We start from the raw sequence: 15,923 nt of genomic DNA on the forward strand, positions 1-15,923 counted from the left end.
GGACACTGTTTGTGTGGAGTTTGCACATTCTCCCCGTGTTGGTGTGGGTTTCCTCTGGGTGCTCCGGTTTCCTCCCACAGTCCAAAAGACGTGCTCGTTAGGTGCACAGGCCATGCTAAATTGACTCTTAGTGTCTCGGGATGTGTAGGTTAGAGAGATTAGCAGGGTAAATGTGTGGGGTTGTGGGGATAGGGCCTGGGGTGGGATTGTTGTCAGTGCAGACTTGATGGGCCGAATGGCTGCCTTCTGCACTGTGATTTATGAACTTAGTTTACTGAGAGAGATTTTTACTCAGAGAATATCACAGTTCTGCTGCTACTCAACCTAGTGCCCCAGCTATCCCCTGTTTATATTCTTGTTAATGAAACAAAAATCAATAAATTGAACAAAATGAGAGGGGGGGGGGGGGGGGGGGGGTGAAGCCCCTAGTTTAACTAAAATCAAAATGTCAAAGGAAAGTTAATTAATAAAAGTATAATGTTGTTACCGCCCCAGCCCTTGTAGTGCCCACCAGTCTCTGGAAACCTGATTCCTCTTCAGGGTTACCTGGCCACAAATATAGCCACGGTAGTGACAGTGAGGTCAGACTGCCTGCTGCCTGGATTTGTTGATGGCACCTTGGTCCAGAATAAATGATCGACAAGCTCAAGACCCGTGACCTGTTTAACCTTAACAATGTAATTGACATGGGCCAACCCCAACAATGTAATCGATGAGATATTAACACCCTCTAACCTTAATATCATTCTTACCTGAAACACCACCCTCGACTTTTCCAGCAGGTACGTCCTCATATTTGCACCGATGATTCGGTATCGGTTATCGAAACTGATCTCTGTATATTTACCAAAGCGGCTGCTATTGTCATTGCGTGTCGTCTTTGCGTTTCCGATAGCCTGGAGACAAAGATAGGGAGATACCGGGGTTGGACTGGGGTGGGCACAGTAAGAAGTCTCACAATACCAGGTTATAAAGTCCAACAGGTTCATTTGCTATCACGAGCTTTCGGAGCACTGCTCCTTCATTAGGTGAGCTCGTGATAACTAATACTCGTAAAGTGTTGGACTTTAACCTGGTGTTAAGGCTTCCTACTGGAAACAAAGACACATTGCTACAGCAATCCATGCATTTGATATCTGCAATCAAACCATTTCTAAAGATCTATCGGGGCACACTGATAATAAACCTTTTAAGAGAAAGTGGATCAATGGAAACTTTCTTTCACTGAAGTGATGCTTGAATTAAAACATTAATACATTAAAGAATGTCAATTTAACAACATTCATCGATGAGAACTCTCTGTTTGAAGTTGTTTACAGTTCATTTATCTTGTACAAAGGAAAAGGCATCCTGTCCTGTATAATAAAACGTTCCTTATTATATACTGGATAATTAAAAACATTTTCAGAGTGGGAAGACTACTCTGAGTTAAAGATAGACAGCATGGGTGGCAGTATTTTCCCAAATAATGGCAAAGTGTCGGGTTCTGACTGAAAACAGGCCTGTTTCCCTCACCCCCAGAGAAACAGCCAGGTTTTCTCTCCAGATCTTCTGACGCTTTGTCAAATAAAAAAGCAGGGGGTGTGTTTTGTTCCATCATTCTTGAGAAGCGGGGCCTAAAGACACCTGAAAGCCTAGCCCTGACCACAGATTCAAAGTAAAGGCTGGCCTTCCTCCATCATCGAGGCATTGGAGCTTCAGTGATTTTGCAAGACCAGGCAAGTTGTGCGGATTACGGATAGTGTGACATGAACCCAAGATCCCAGTTTGCAAAATCTCTTGCAAAATCTCACTGGTTGTCCTGGCTGGAGACAATACACATCTCTTTAACCTGTGCTTAACCCTCTCTCCACTCACATTGTCTGTACTTCTAAGACTTGATTACCTGTAAAGACGCATTCCAATCATTATCTTGTAAATTGAGCCTGGTTCTATATATGCCCTGTTTGTGCACACAACTCTTCACTCACCTGAAGGAGCAACGCTCCGAAAGCTTGTGCTACCAAATAAACCTGTTGGGCTTTAACCTGGTGTTGTGAGACTTCTTATCCTTTTTAAGGGCAGTTAGCTCTAATAATATTTATAGAGGGATATTTACCCTTTCCGATATCTATCACCAATATCAACTCCAAGCTTAACTTTAGCCAGTATGATGTTAATATATCGGAGGAACATTCTGTGAAGAACCATCTCTGGTTATATCATAATCACTAGCCCCAAAAAGTGACTATCACTGTCCATCAGGCATGTAGATTATACCGATAATTAGAACTAACACCAACTGCCCCTGATGGTATAAAAGGTTAGCTAAAACAAAACTTTTAAAATTTACATTCAACATAGAGGGTGGGAGTCTACAGCCTCTCTTGGGCACGATCGTAAAGTCCGGTCCGAGGCCAATGGAGGTTTCCGTTCTGGAAGCCTCGCCTGCCCTGATTCCGGGCCAGGCGAGACGGTAGGGTTTCAGCCTGAAACTTTGAAAGCAGAAACAGGAGTAGGCCATTTGGCCCTTCGAGCCTGCTCTGCCATTCAATATGTCCATGCTGATCCTCTATCTCAATGTCACACACCTGCTCTCTCCTCAAACTCGTTGACACCTTTAGCGCGTAGAAATCTATCTATTTCCTTCTTAAATATATTTAGTGATTTGAAGGCCATAGCCTTCTGTGGTAGAGAAATTCACAGGTTCAACTCAGACCTAAACAGCCTACCCCGTATCCTGAGACAGTGACCCCTTGGTCTGGAGACCCTCAGCCAGAGGAAACAACATCTCTGTATCCAGTCTGTCCAACCCAGTCAGGATTTTAAACGTTTCAATTAGGTCCCTCCTCATTCTTCTAATTTCCAGTGAATACAAGCCCAGTCGACCCAAACTCTCCTCACGCCACAATCTCTCCTCACGCCAAAACTGTACACAATACTCCAGGTGTGGTCTCACCAAGGCCCTGCAAATCTGCAGTAAGACATTCTTGCTCCTGTGCTCAAGTCCTCTTGCAATGAAGGCCAACACCTTCCTAACTGCTTGCTGTACCTGCACGCTTGCTTTCAGTGACTTGTGTACTTTTGTATATCAACATTTCCCAATCTATCTCCATTTAATATACTCTGCTCTTCTGTTTCTACATCTGAAGAGGATAAATTCACACTTATCCACATTATGCTGCATCTGACATGTGTTTACCCACTCACTCAACTTGTCTAAATCACCTTGAAGCCTCTTAATATCCTCCTCACCACCCACATTCTCATCGACGGAGTAAATGCGCTTCGTAATTAACTATGGAATGAATTGGATAATGGTAAACTCATGGGTTACAATTTCTTCCGAAATCCTTCCCAGGTATTACATTCTTAACTATTAGAGACACTTTGCTGCTTATTTCCTCGATTATAGGATTTGATACAAGGACTTTACCTTCCACACGAGCCTTGCTACTGGGCTTACTAACGGTGGCAAAGTACCTCATAGCATATCGAGCAGACACCATCCTCCCTGCACCCGATTCTCCACTTACAATAATAGACTGGTTCCTATTCTTCGAGTTTCGTGTTCCCTCATCCAAATCATTGATGTATATTGTGACATGTTAATACATGTTACACATGGCATTAGGAGAGGTGATGGTATCACTGGGCAAGTGCTCCAGAGAACCAGGCTAATGGTCCCGGGGACACAAGTTCAATTCCCACACTGGCAGCCGGTGGAATTTAAAATCAATGAATTAAAAACCTGGAATTGAAAGCCACTTTCAGTAAAGATGTCAATGCTGCTATCATTGATTGTTAAAACACACCTCGTCCACTAATGTCCTTTAGGGAAGGAAAGGATGCTCACATCCCATCACAGAAAAGTAAAAAAACGGGACAATTGCGCTGTTGTAATGGAATGGGGCGGATAATGTAAACTCAAGGGTTATCATTTCTTCCGAGATCCTTCCCAGCTATTACCATTCTTAACTATTAGAGACACTTTGCTGTTTCTTACCTCTGTTATAGGGTTTGATGCAAGGACTTTATCTTCCACACGAGCCTTGCTACTGGACTTACTAACGGTGGCAAAATACCTCATAGCGTATCGAGCAGACACCGTCTTCCCGGCACCCGATTCTCCACTTACAATAATAGACTGGTTCCTATTCTTCCTAACATTCGGAAACATGGCAAGAAGACATTATGCAACATACCTTAATCTAATTTATATATAACTAAAAATAAAACCACTTATTATCTTTTGATGTTGAGGTTAACAAATTAAAAGACTGAAACAAACAGAAACAAATAGGGCAGCACGGTGACATGGTGGTTAGCGCTGCTGCCTCACAGCACTAGGGACCCGGGTTCAATTCTCGGCTTGGGTCACTGTCTGTGTGGAGTTTGTGCATTCTCCCTGTGTCTGCATGGGTTTCCTTCCAAAGTCCAAAGATGTGCTGGTTAGGTGGATTGGCCGTGCTAAATTGCCCTTTAGTGTCAGGAGGATTAGCTGGGTAAATATATGGGGTTACTGGGAAAATGCCTGGATGGATCGTTGTCCGTGCAGGCTCAATGGGCCGAATAGCCTCCTTCTGCACAGTCAGGATCCATGACTCCAGACTGGATTGGTAAGAGTGAAACTAAATAGTAAAGTCCCAACTAGCTAGACAGCAGTAGAGAGACACTGCAGGAGCATGCATGCTGAGGTTAACCATGCCATCGGTACAGACAGCCTGGTACTTAGGTGGCAAAATAGGTATCATAATACAATGCAGTTAAATACCAAAAGAAAGGAGTGAGACACAGGAAAATGAGACCGTATTATTGCAAAACCATTCTTGTCTCTTACGTATCATTGAATTTTAATTGAATTGTATCACTATATTTTTTGATAGCAAAATGTATATATGGGTCATACAATAAATTTATACACAAAACTATTGCTGGCAAATAAGTTTCTACATTTATACTGAATCAATGGGTTGGAAAAATTGACCTGGCCATTTGTTTATAAGCTTCCTCAGCCACAGCGAAGATATGAGGATCCATATCGCCCATATTCTGCCCACTGTAAGCATGGATGATGGCATCTCCATAGATTGGTATCTCTCTGTACGGATTTATAGCCACAAGAATGATACCTAAAACAAAAATCAGTGCCAACGGTTATCATTACCCAAGTTTGAGAGAGAATTTCCAACAAGGTGTCGTGATATCTGTTATGCAGCTGCGTTGCTCACCACAGTAAGTGTAGATGAGTTTGGAGTCCACAAAACGCACTTTGAGGTTATGCATAACCGCTGGTTCATGCAGGTAGCTGAGTGCCGTGAGGTCATTTTCACCCACCAGTATGTCAGGGTTCCGGAGAGGTGGCAGTAGTGTCCTAACTGGATCGATCGGATATTCCAATTCCTAAAATGTTCAAATCAAACGAGAAAGTCAGGGTGCATGACATTTACCTTTGCAAAGGGTTTGCAACTATTGAACACTGAAGGAGATTAAAGCTGCCCTACAATGGCTGAAGAAGCCAGTTACTTTGAGCACATAAAGTTAAAGTTTATTTATTCGTCACAAGTAGGCTTACATTAACACTGCAATGAAGTTACCGTGAAAATCTGAGTCGCCACACTCTGTTCGGGTACACTGAGGGAGAATTTAGCATGGCCAATGCACTTAACCAGCACGTCTTTCGGACTGTGGGAGGAAATCAGAGCACCCAGAGGAAACCCATGCAGACACGGGGAAAACATGCAAACTCCGCACAGTGACCTAGGCTGGGAATTGAACTCAGGTCTCTGGAGCTGTGAGGCAGCATTGCTAACCACTGCTGCCTGAACCATAGAACGTAGAACATTTCTTTATTACAACTGTGGTATGTCCTACAATATAGATTTCATAGAATGCCTACAGTGCAGGGGAGGCCATTTGGCCCACTGAGTCTGCAATGACTCTCTGACAGAGTATTTTGACCAAGGCCCTCTTCCCCAATTTCCCTGTAACCCTGCACACTCACCGCTGCTAATCCCCCTAACCTACACACCTTGGGGCAGTAAGTGGACATTTAGCATGGGCAATACACCTAACCTACACACCTTTGGACTGTGGGAGGAAACCGGAACACCCAGAGGAAACCCTCACAGACACGGGGAGAATGTGACATGATACATGGAAGAGTGGGACATTTTTAAATCACAGGTGCAAGGGTGTGTCGACTAATTTGAAGCATATAATTTATTTTTCTTATTTTTACTACTTTGCACGATACAAACAGTCCTAAGCAGCAACAATATTGCATGAAGTTTATTTTATTAGTTACAAGTAGGCTTACATTCACACTGCAATGAAGTTAATGTGAAAATCCCCTAGTTGCTACGCTCTGGCGCCTTTTCGGGAACACCAAGGGAGAATTTAGCATGGCCAATTCACCTACCCTGCATATCTTTCAACTGTGGGAGGAAACCGGAGCACCCGGAGGAAACCCACGCAGACATGGGGAGAATGTGTAATCTCCATGCAGACAGTGACCCAAGCCGGGAATCGAACCTGTGTCCCTGGCGCTGTGAGGCAACAGTGCTAACCACTGTGCCACCCCTATAAGCATTATTTACATCAAATCCAAATGCAGTTTCTGTGAACTGCATTATTACAGTGGGTATACAGACAAGCCCGTGTAAGAGGAAGTAATTGGAGCTATTTACAATTCAAGTGATTACAATGAGTAAAGAATGTCTTACTGAACGGAACAGAAATTAATTTTTATAATGAGTTAAAAGATTGTTAAGAATTTCTAAAATATTTCTAATTAGTAATGTTAGCATGACTGGGAGCATTGACATTCAAATTACACATAACATTTCATGTCAGCTTCGAGACCCACCCCACAACTTAATGGCCAAGGAAGATGCATTCAGATAGCAGTTGAGGTATGTTTTCAAGAAGGAGTTAAGTACAGCTCTTGGGGCTCAAGGGAGCAAAGGATGCACAGTGGCTAGCACTGCTGCCTCACAGTGCCAGAGATCTGGGTTCGATTCCCGGTTTGGGTCACTCTGTGTGGAGTTTGCATGTTCTCCCCTTGTCTGCATGGGTTTCCTCTGGGTGCTCCAGTTTCCTCCTAAAGTCCAAAGATGTGTGGGTTAGGTTGATTGGGGATGCTAAATTGCTCCTTAGTGTCAGGGGGTCTTGATAGGGTAAATGCAGGGGTTTATGGGGATAGGGCCTGGGTGGGATTGTGGTCAGTGCAGACTTGATAGACCAAATGGCCTCCTTCTGCACTGTAGGATTCCATGATTCGACATAGGGGGGGAAGCGGGAACAGGTTACTGAGCTGGATGATCAGCCATGATCATAATGAATGGTAGGGCAAGCTCAAAGTGCCAAAAGGTTGAGTGTCAACCTGCAAAATCCTATCAAACACACACCTATGGCTTGCTGTAAGAGTGGGAGAGATGTCTGGCCAGTCATGTTTGATGCAAAGTGATGCCCCTCAAGCTATAAGCCTCTGGCAACAGGCTAGCAACCTGTTACAGGAATAACCTCGCTATGAGAACAGATGAAAGTCTGCTTCGTGCACCATTGGGTGTGGGTGGAGTAACAACGACAACAATTCACATGAGCTTTAAACGTTTGATAAACTCAAACATTTGAACTATGTTTCCGCCCACATTGTCTATGGATGTGAAAGACTTAACTCAAAGAAGAGGGAATAGGAAGAATAACTTGTTTGACTGGTAATTGCATATTTACGTCTGTATATAATCCTGTACACAGGTTAAACTCATGAACAATGCCTGTCAAATGGTCAGGCAGTGTTTCGGTGTTTTTTGGTATATTTCAATAAACTTAAATTACATAATAATGAGTAAACTCTGCAATACATCAGAATCTACGGCCAAAAAACAACAAGCGGATCCAAAACAAAAACAGAAAGTGCTGAAGAACCTCAGCAGGTTTGAGAACAACTGTGGAGAGGGAATAGAGCCAACGTTTCGAATCTGGATAATTTCGTCAGAATCTAAGGTCTAACTTGTTTCCTGAAGTCATTTCGAAGAAATAGTAAACGGATGATAAATCAGTATTATAATGGAATTCCTTGACTCCTTTCCTTAATAAGCAGTCAAATATCACTGTGACCATCATAATCACAACTGTAACTGATAGTATTCATGATTTGAACAAATGGTAAAGTAACTGCATTAATCCATATTCAGGAGAAACCGTGGGATCTTCAAACCTGCAATAAATGCCCTATTCTGTGAGATTTTGAAAATAATGCAGTTTATCTGAAGTAACTTCTTAATATATTTGTATTTTGTGTTCAGACACAGTCCATTCCAGCTTTTATAAATTGTTATGCAACTGCTGAATTAAAAATATAATAATGCAATTTAAATTCATAGTGGCATAGTGGTTAGCACTGTGGCCTCACAGCACCAGGGATCCGGGTTCAATTCTGGACTCGGGTCACTGATGTGTAGAGTTTGCACATTCTCCCTGTGTCTGCGTGGGTTTCCTTCGGGTGCTCTGGTTTCCTCCCACAGTCCAAAAATGTGCAAGTTAGTGGATTAGCCATGGCAGCACGGCAGTTAGCACTGCTGCCTCAATGTGCTAGGGACCTGGGATCGATTCCCAGTCTTGGGTCACTGTTTGTGCGGAGTCTGCACGTTCTCCCTGTATCTGCATGGGTTTTCTCCAGATGCTCCGGTTTCATCCCACTGTCCGAAAGATATGTGGGTTAAGTGCATTCCCCATATTAAATTTTCTCTCAGTGTAACCGAACAGGTGCCGGAGTGTGGCGACTAGGAGATTTTCACAGTAACTTCATTGCAGTGTTAATGTAAGCCTACTTGTGACACTAATAAATAAATAAAATGAAAAATAAAATAAATGTAAAATTGTCCCTTAGTATTCCGAGATCTTAGGTTGATTACTGGGGTAAATGCACAGTGTTACAGGGATAGGAGCATCAGGTAATTAAGGCGGCAAATGGAATTTTGTCCTTCATTGCTAGAGGGATGGAGTTTAAAAACAGTGAGGTTATGTTGCAGCTGTATAAGGTGCTGGTGAGGCCACACCTGGAGTACTGTGTACAGTTTTGGTCTCCTTGAGAAAGGATATACTGGCACTGGAGGGGGTGCAGAGGAGATTCACTAGGTTGAGAGGATTGACTTATGAGGAGAGACTGAGTAGACTGGGGTATACTCATTGGAATTCAGAAGAATGAGGGGAGATCTTATAGAAACATAAAATATTATGAAGGGAACAGATAAGATAGAAGCAGGGAAGTTGTTTCCACTGGTGGGTGAAACTAGAACAGGGGGCATAGCCTCAAAATAAGGGGAAGCAGATTTAGGACTAAGTTGAGGAGGAACTTCTTCACTCAAAGGGTTGTGAATCTGTGGAATTCCCTGCCCAGTGAAGCAGTTGAGGCTACCTCACTGAATGTTTTTAAGGCAAGGATAGATATATTTTTGAACGGCAAAGGAATTAAGGGCCATGGTGAGCGGGTGGACCAGTGGAGCTGAGTCCACAAAAAGATTAGCCATGATCTTATTGAATGGTGAAGCAGGCTCCAGGGGCCAGATGGCCTGCTCCTGCTCCGAGTTTTATGCTCTTACGTAGGACATGGGGTGCGTCTGGGTAAGGTGCTGTGTTGGAGAGTCAGTGCAGACCTGATGGGCTGAATCACCTCCGTCTGAACTGTAGGGATTCTATGAGTTGACTAAATGATAGAAAATCAAATTACTGGAAAAACCTCACTTTGTCTTTTGTCATAAATCACAAAGAAATGAAGTTTAAAAGGGTAATTCACACGTGATAAGATGAGTAAGATGCAGTCAGGTAATGGAGGTCAGGGACACTCCCCTGATGAAGGAACAGCGCCCCAAAAGTTTGTGATACCAAATAAACCTTTGACCTGATGTGAGACTTCTTATCGAGTCAGGAATGTGATGGAAAACTTCTCAATTGCCTGAGTGCAGCTCCAGTAACACTCAAATAGTGTAGATCAGCACCCCACCCTCAACTGCAAACATTCACTCTCTCCATTCCAGACACAACTTGGCTACGCAAGCGTGTACAATCCCAAAGATGCACTCCGGAACCTGCCGAGCATGTGACCTCGACTGCCTGGAAGGACAAGGGCATCAGGTGCATGGGAATACCACCACCTGCAAGTTTTCCTTAAAGTCACACTGATTTGGAAATACATCGCCATTCCTTCAGTCACTATGAAGATCCTGGAACAAAAGCAAATTACTGCAGAAACCGGAATCTGAAACCAAGAGAAAATGCTGGAAAATCTCAGCAAGTCTGGCAGCATCTGTAAGGAGCGGAAAGGGCTGACGTTTCGAGTCCAGATGACCCTTCGTCAAAGTTAAGAGGCACAGAAAATGGGAGTTATTTATACTGCAGGGGAAGGGAATGAAAGATGAGTCATAGCCACAGAAACCAGGGGAAAGGCTGCTAATGGCAGCCCATGGAGAGAATAAAAGGTGTGAATGGCCAAGGGGCAGAGAAGCTGAAATCAGAGGGTAAACTGTGACAGATGAAGATGTGGGGGGAGAAGGGAATGGGTGGGAGAGAGGGAAAATTGAGAAAAAAGGGGTAAGGGGAAGCAAAGAGGAAGAGAAGGTAAAGAAGGTGGCACAAAATACGGGGAAAAAGTTGGGGGGGGGAGGGGGAAAGAAAAATAAAGACAATAAAGAAATAAAAGAGAACAGTCTTGGAACACCCTGTCAAACAGCAGTGTGGATGTACCTATAGCACAGAGATTGCATCAGCTCAACAAGGCAGCTCACCAGCATCATCTCATAGATAATTAGTGATGGGTTATAAATGCTGGCCACGCCTGCAATGCTCACATCCTTTGAGCAAATTACGAAGAAAAATACAGTACATTATTCATCAACTGAAAATGGTGCCATGGAACTACAGAAATAGCAGCATTGCTCCAATGTACTTCTGCCAGTGCTAACTCTTTGGGTATGTTATGGTTCGGGTCCAAAACTGAAGTACAGTTTATTTATTAGTCACAAGTAAGGCTTACATTAACACTGCAATGAAATTACTGTGAAATTCTCCTCCAAGGTGTTCTAATGGAGTCCACTTGGATAAGTTTTTCAACTTAAATTTGACTAAGTGAGCATGAGATGTTCACTTCAGGTATGATTCAAATGATCCACTAGAGAGCTTTTCTTAAACAAACTTTATTTAAGAATATAGTTAACATGTATGGAGAGAAAATTAGCAATAACTTTTATCAGTTACAAACAGAAACAAAACAACCACAATAATGTATAACCCTCAACAAATATACCTAAAATGTTCCAACCAAACAAACCTTACCATCGACAAAACCCTTTAAACAGGTTCAACACAGCCAAGGCTAATGCTCATGTGATACTGGAATACAGCCCTTTGGTTGGAGAATTGAAAATTCTTGGTCTTGTAAGTTCTAGTAGTCCTCTTGACACACCCAGAACAGTCTGAAGTCAAAACATCTCCCCAGAATCCCACATAGACTCTGGTCCAGTCACAACAACAGATTACCCCTTCAAAAAGGCAAGGCCTTGCTTTCAGATACCTGCAGAATTTCCAAAACGAGGGGGAGAAAGAGAGAGAGACAGAGAGAGAGAGAGAGAAAGAGAGTTTTCAGCCTGCTGTCCCTTCTAAAACTCAACTCTGACTAAACAGCAGCCAAAGAGAAAACGACACCTTAAACTCACTGGAAAGGAAAATGAAACCATCCAGAAACACAAGACTGTGCTCCCAACAATGCAAAATTGTAAAACAACCCAGAGCTAAAATAAACAGACCCCATTTAATTAGCAATAAAAGGACATCTGCAGTCAAGACAATGACATCAGCTGTGAGGTAAGAAAACACTGAAGCTTGAGAGCTGCAGAGATCATGACTTTAAAAAAAAACTTTCTTAAAGGTACACTAACATCACAGGTGGAACAAGCGATCTGAATTTGATTTCTCCACTTTGCTCTTCTGTAGAATTATACTGACCCATTTCTAAACTTAATATTCTTTCAGCCCAAATACTAACAAACTTCTACTCTAACTTCCGTTCAACGTTCCTCTTCAACTATAGCAGCATTACCCTCCACTCCTTTCTCCCCCTTGATGTTTATTTAATTTCCTCTTAAATATATCCATGTTATTCACCTCAACCACTTGCTGTGGTAGCAAGTTCCACATTCTCATCCTTCTCTGGGTAAAGAAGTTTCTTCTGAATATCCTGTTGGATTTCTTGGTGACTATTTTACCTCGACTGGAATTAACACAAGTCAACATAATGCCACTAGAAGCAGCACTGCGTGAGTGAACTTCTCTTGTTAAGTGCTTTACGGTGCAGCTCCCTCTAAGTATAAAACAGATCTTGCTTCAGAGTGAATTGAGAGTGAGAAATGCTCGTTCAAGCCTATACTTTTCCCCGGTGGAGGAGTTGCTTCTGGACAGGGAGCAGATCCAGAAGGGAAGAGTGGAAACTGTTTTTCACACTGAACTACAGACAATAAAATGGTTGTGAATCATCACAACGTCTTCTGCTGTCTAATCTGCGAAATGGATATTCACCGATCAAACATTTTGGATACCTTACATGGGTAATAATGGGAAAGGGAGGGCTGGAGTCATCGCCACTTTGCCAGGTCTGCAGGAAGAATAGCAGGAGGGCATGAGGTTGGACAGGATTGGGACTCTCACCCTGTACCACAACATCCTTCTGCCATTGGGCCTCCTCCACTCGGATGTTCAGTACTGCACCCAGGATCCTGCACACCCTTTCACTCAGTCCCTGAGTCATCCTGAACCAAGGCAGCACAGTCCACACCTTCAGTGGAAATGGTTGGGTGGAGCTGACCTTCCAGCCTTCCAGGAAAACTGAGTCGAATCAGGTGCTAAACCTGCAGTCCCTGTTTCAAGGCCTCCAGACAAATTCAAATGATGATAGTCAGCACTCAGGACCAAAAGCGTATTCCAAAAGGAGACTTTCAAACAGATAATTTGCACGAGGCAACCTCACCAAACAGCAATATGATAACGGCCCGACAATCTATTTTTGTGATGTTGATTAAAGGATAGATTTTGGTCAGAATGTGGGGGAAGGTATTCCTTGCTGTTTTTGGAACTAGCGCCGTGGGAGCTTTGACATATACCGGAGAAGACATGACCTCTGGTGAACATCTCAACCAAGACATCACACCTCTGACACTGCAGCACTTCCTCTGTACTGCGCTGGGATATCGGCTCTCATTTTATTTTGTGCTCATGTCCTGGAGCGGGACTTGAATTCACCACAAACTTGGCAAACAAGAACGCTATCAATTGAGCCTTGGCTGGCACTGCACAGCAAATATCTAATGAGAAAACTCTTGTTAAACGACTTTGCGAGCGACCTGAAAATCCAATCAATCACTTTTGTTTTTGCATTTTTGTCAACTCACAGTGCCATCTTCCAACTGCAGATGTAGTACATCAGATCCATTTTTATAGTCCTTGGTGATCTCGGCTGATATCCAGACTTCATCAGGGTCAGGAATCCAAACACTATTGTACTGTAAAACAGAGTAAAAAAAAGGTCACGTTTTCAGACAGTCTCAGTATATTCTCCATCCCTCTGCCTAATCCCCACTTCGCCCCGCGCGATGCAGTTTGAATCAACTACTGTGTCAAAGATGCTTTATAAACATGAATGTTTGAATGCTCCCGTGTACCTAGTCATGGACAAACCAAGTGTGGATAGTGGAAAGTATACTGTTAATTACTGTTGCGTTTTTGCCTGATATTATGCAATTATGTAGATATGTTAGGTTAATTCATGTCATTATAGACATGTATATACAGTGCGGCCCCGTTATAACGCGATGGTTGGGGGTCCGTAAAATGTTATTGCGAAAAAAGCGGGGTCGCGCTAAATCGGGGTTCATTTGATCGGGGTAATTTGATTGATGGCTCGTCACTCAAGCGAACCACTTTTTCATGAATGCTGCCAAGCTTTCCGAGTGCTGTACAAATTGGGATAGATTAGGTAAGAATATTCGGTTGGTGGCGAGGTTTGAGGCATTTGGTTGTTCAGCTCCGAATGATATCAGGAAGAGTAGGTTTTGGGGATGGATTGCTTGCTGTTGGCAGCCATGATCCAGGGGAAAAAGATTCCAACAACTGCAAGTCATCACCAGGCCAACAAATCTGCAACTCCCTTTTCAATAACTTCATTGACAGTAAGCTGCGGACCTCACACAGTGGAATGCAGCACATTCACAGGCAGAAAGCAGTGCGAGCGATGTGAATCTATATTTAAACATTCCTGTCTTAATCTTCCCTTGGAAAACTGTGTCTAAGTTGTTCAGTTTTACCATCACTTCCTGTAGTTGTGTATGTATAAAATGACAGTCTTCAGCTAATGAATATTTCTGCTTTAATTGCCATAACAGCGGAAGGATGGTTAGAATTGCAAGGAGATAGTGCATGGCTTATCTGGTATAAATGAAAACTTATGGATTATTGGATATAAATCTTGTGGAATTAAAATGAAAAGGAGACATGGAAATCTGATCTTATCTCCCAGCGCACTCAATGGTCCTGAATGCTAGCGGCAGTGCTGGAATACAATATCACGGTGTATTTGGTTGCTGGGGAAATGCAGTGGACCCTCCCCCTCACCTCCGTGACAATCTAGATTACAATAAATGAAGATAACGGAACCAAACCAAGTATTTATCTTTCCTAATCTTTATTTAATGGCGTGAGAATGGAAGCTTTTACAAAATAAAGTTCAAATGCGATGGACAAATATTCGCAACTGACAATATACTTTTCAGTTCCCCAGAAGAGCAAAAAAAAGTCCAATGATTCATTGCGTTATATCCGAATTTGAGCTAAATCGGAGTGGTAAAATCAGGGTTTTACTGCATCTATATATATTGAACCTTTTGAAAAGAACACATTTCCTAAGCAAAGCACACAGGCCCACACTACTGCCTTTGCGAAGGACACAATCTGCTTTATGAAGACACAGAGTCCACGGAGCTCTCGGAGACAATGGCTAAGATAAGTTGAGATTGAAACCAGAGACAGGGTCACACGATCCTGCTTTTGGTGTGTAAAATATACTGGATCTGAACCAATGGTCAGATCGAGACTGCCACAGGAACAGGAAGGCGTCAGTCCCTCTCTCTGAAATATCTCTCATCAAAACTGAGCTGTTTGTGATTTGAAAACCCACCAGAAGGCCTCATTGATGCAAACCAATACTCTTGGAGCAGGATTCTGAATCAAAACCAGTCTCCAGGAGGAAGAAAAATCAACTAGCCATGACTGCTCCAGTGACAAGTCTAAGTACCAGAAGCTCTTGTGGAAAGAGACCCTTTAGCTGTAAATAAGCAATCGGACAACCCGGGAATAATTCTTTCTTCTGACTTTACTCTTCACTTGGCCAAGTTTTAAGATCTGATACTCTGCAGGGTTTTATTTCTCTTTTGCATGCTTGAGGGGCAGATGGAAGGGGGTGTGGGTTGTTTTTGCATCAGTGGGTAGTTGGACATATTTTATACATTTTGTTAATTACTTCTGCATCTGAACCGGAGTGAGTTTTAGCAATAAAACCAACTCTGTACTTGTTAAATTATTTCTGGTTTATTTATTATACTGTATTACACACAGTTACAAATATAGGGGGCAATTCTTCCAAAGGCGCCCCTCCCCACCGATCACCCTGTGGCCCTGCCCACAAATAGGCCCCACTCCCTTGGCACTGCCTCATGCCTGGTGGGCAGTGGCAAGGTGCCCCCTTGACATGGGCACTTTGCCCCTTGGGCAGTGCCAGGGGCACAGACTGGCATTGACAAGATGCCCATGCCTAGGGGGCACCACCTACCCACCACCCAATCCCCGCAGGGGGGGGCCCTGATTGCCCCCCCTCATGCTGGCAGGCTCTCCTGCTACCC

The 15,923-nt window shown here is 43.2% G+C and overlaps 1 protein-coding gene across 3 annotated transcripts in view; it reads right to left on the reverse strand.

Annotated features, from left to right (window-relative positions):
• Positions 1 to 15,923, reverse strand: part of myo5c (myosin VC) — a 104,232-nt gene that overhangs the window by 74,169 nt on the left and 14,140 nt on the right. For all 3 annotated transcript variants that reach the window (XM_080214170.1, XM_080214171.1, XM_080214169.1), the window contains exons 2-6: positions 13,422 to 13,532; positions 5,211 to 5,382; positions 4,967 to 5,111; positions 3,986 to 4,142; positions 753 to 896 (exon numbers count right to left, since the gene is read on the reverse strand). In XM_080214170.1, the coding sequence (XP_080070296.1) occupies positions 753 to 896; positions 3,986 to 4,142; positions 4,967 to 5,111; positions 5,211 to 5,382; positions 13,422 to 13,532 (729 nt within the window). The remainder of the gene's footprint in view (positions 1 to 752; positions 897 to 3,985; positions 4,143 to 4,966; positions 5,112 to 5,210; positions 5,383 to 13,421; positions 13,533 to 15,923) is intronic.

This window comes from Carcharhinus amblyrhynchos, chromosome 28 (genome assembly GCF_965287045.1).
Source record: "Carcharhinus amblyrhynchos chromosome 28, sCarAmb.v2.hapA, whole genome shotgun sequence".
Lineage (NCBI taxonomy): Eukaryota > Metazoa > Chordata > Chondrichthyes > Carcharhiniformes > Carcharhinidae > Carcharhinus > Carcharhinus amblyrhynchos.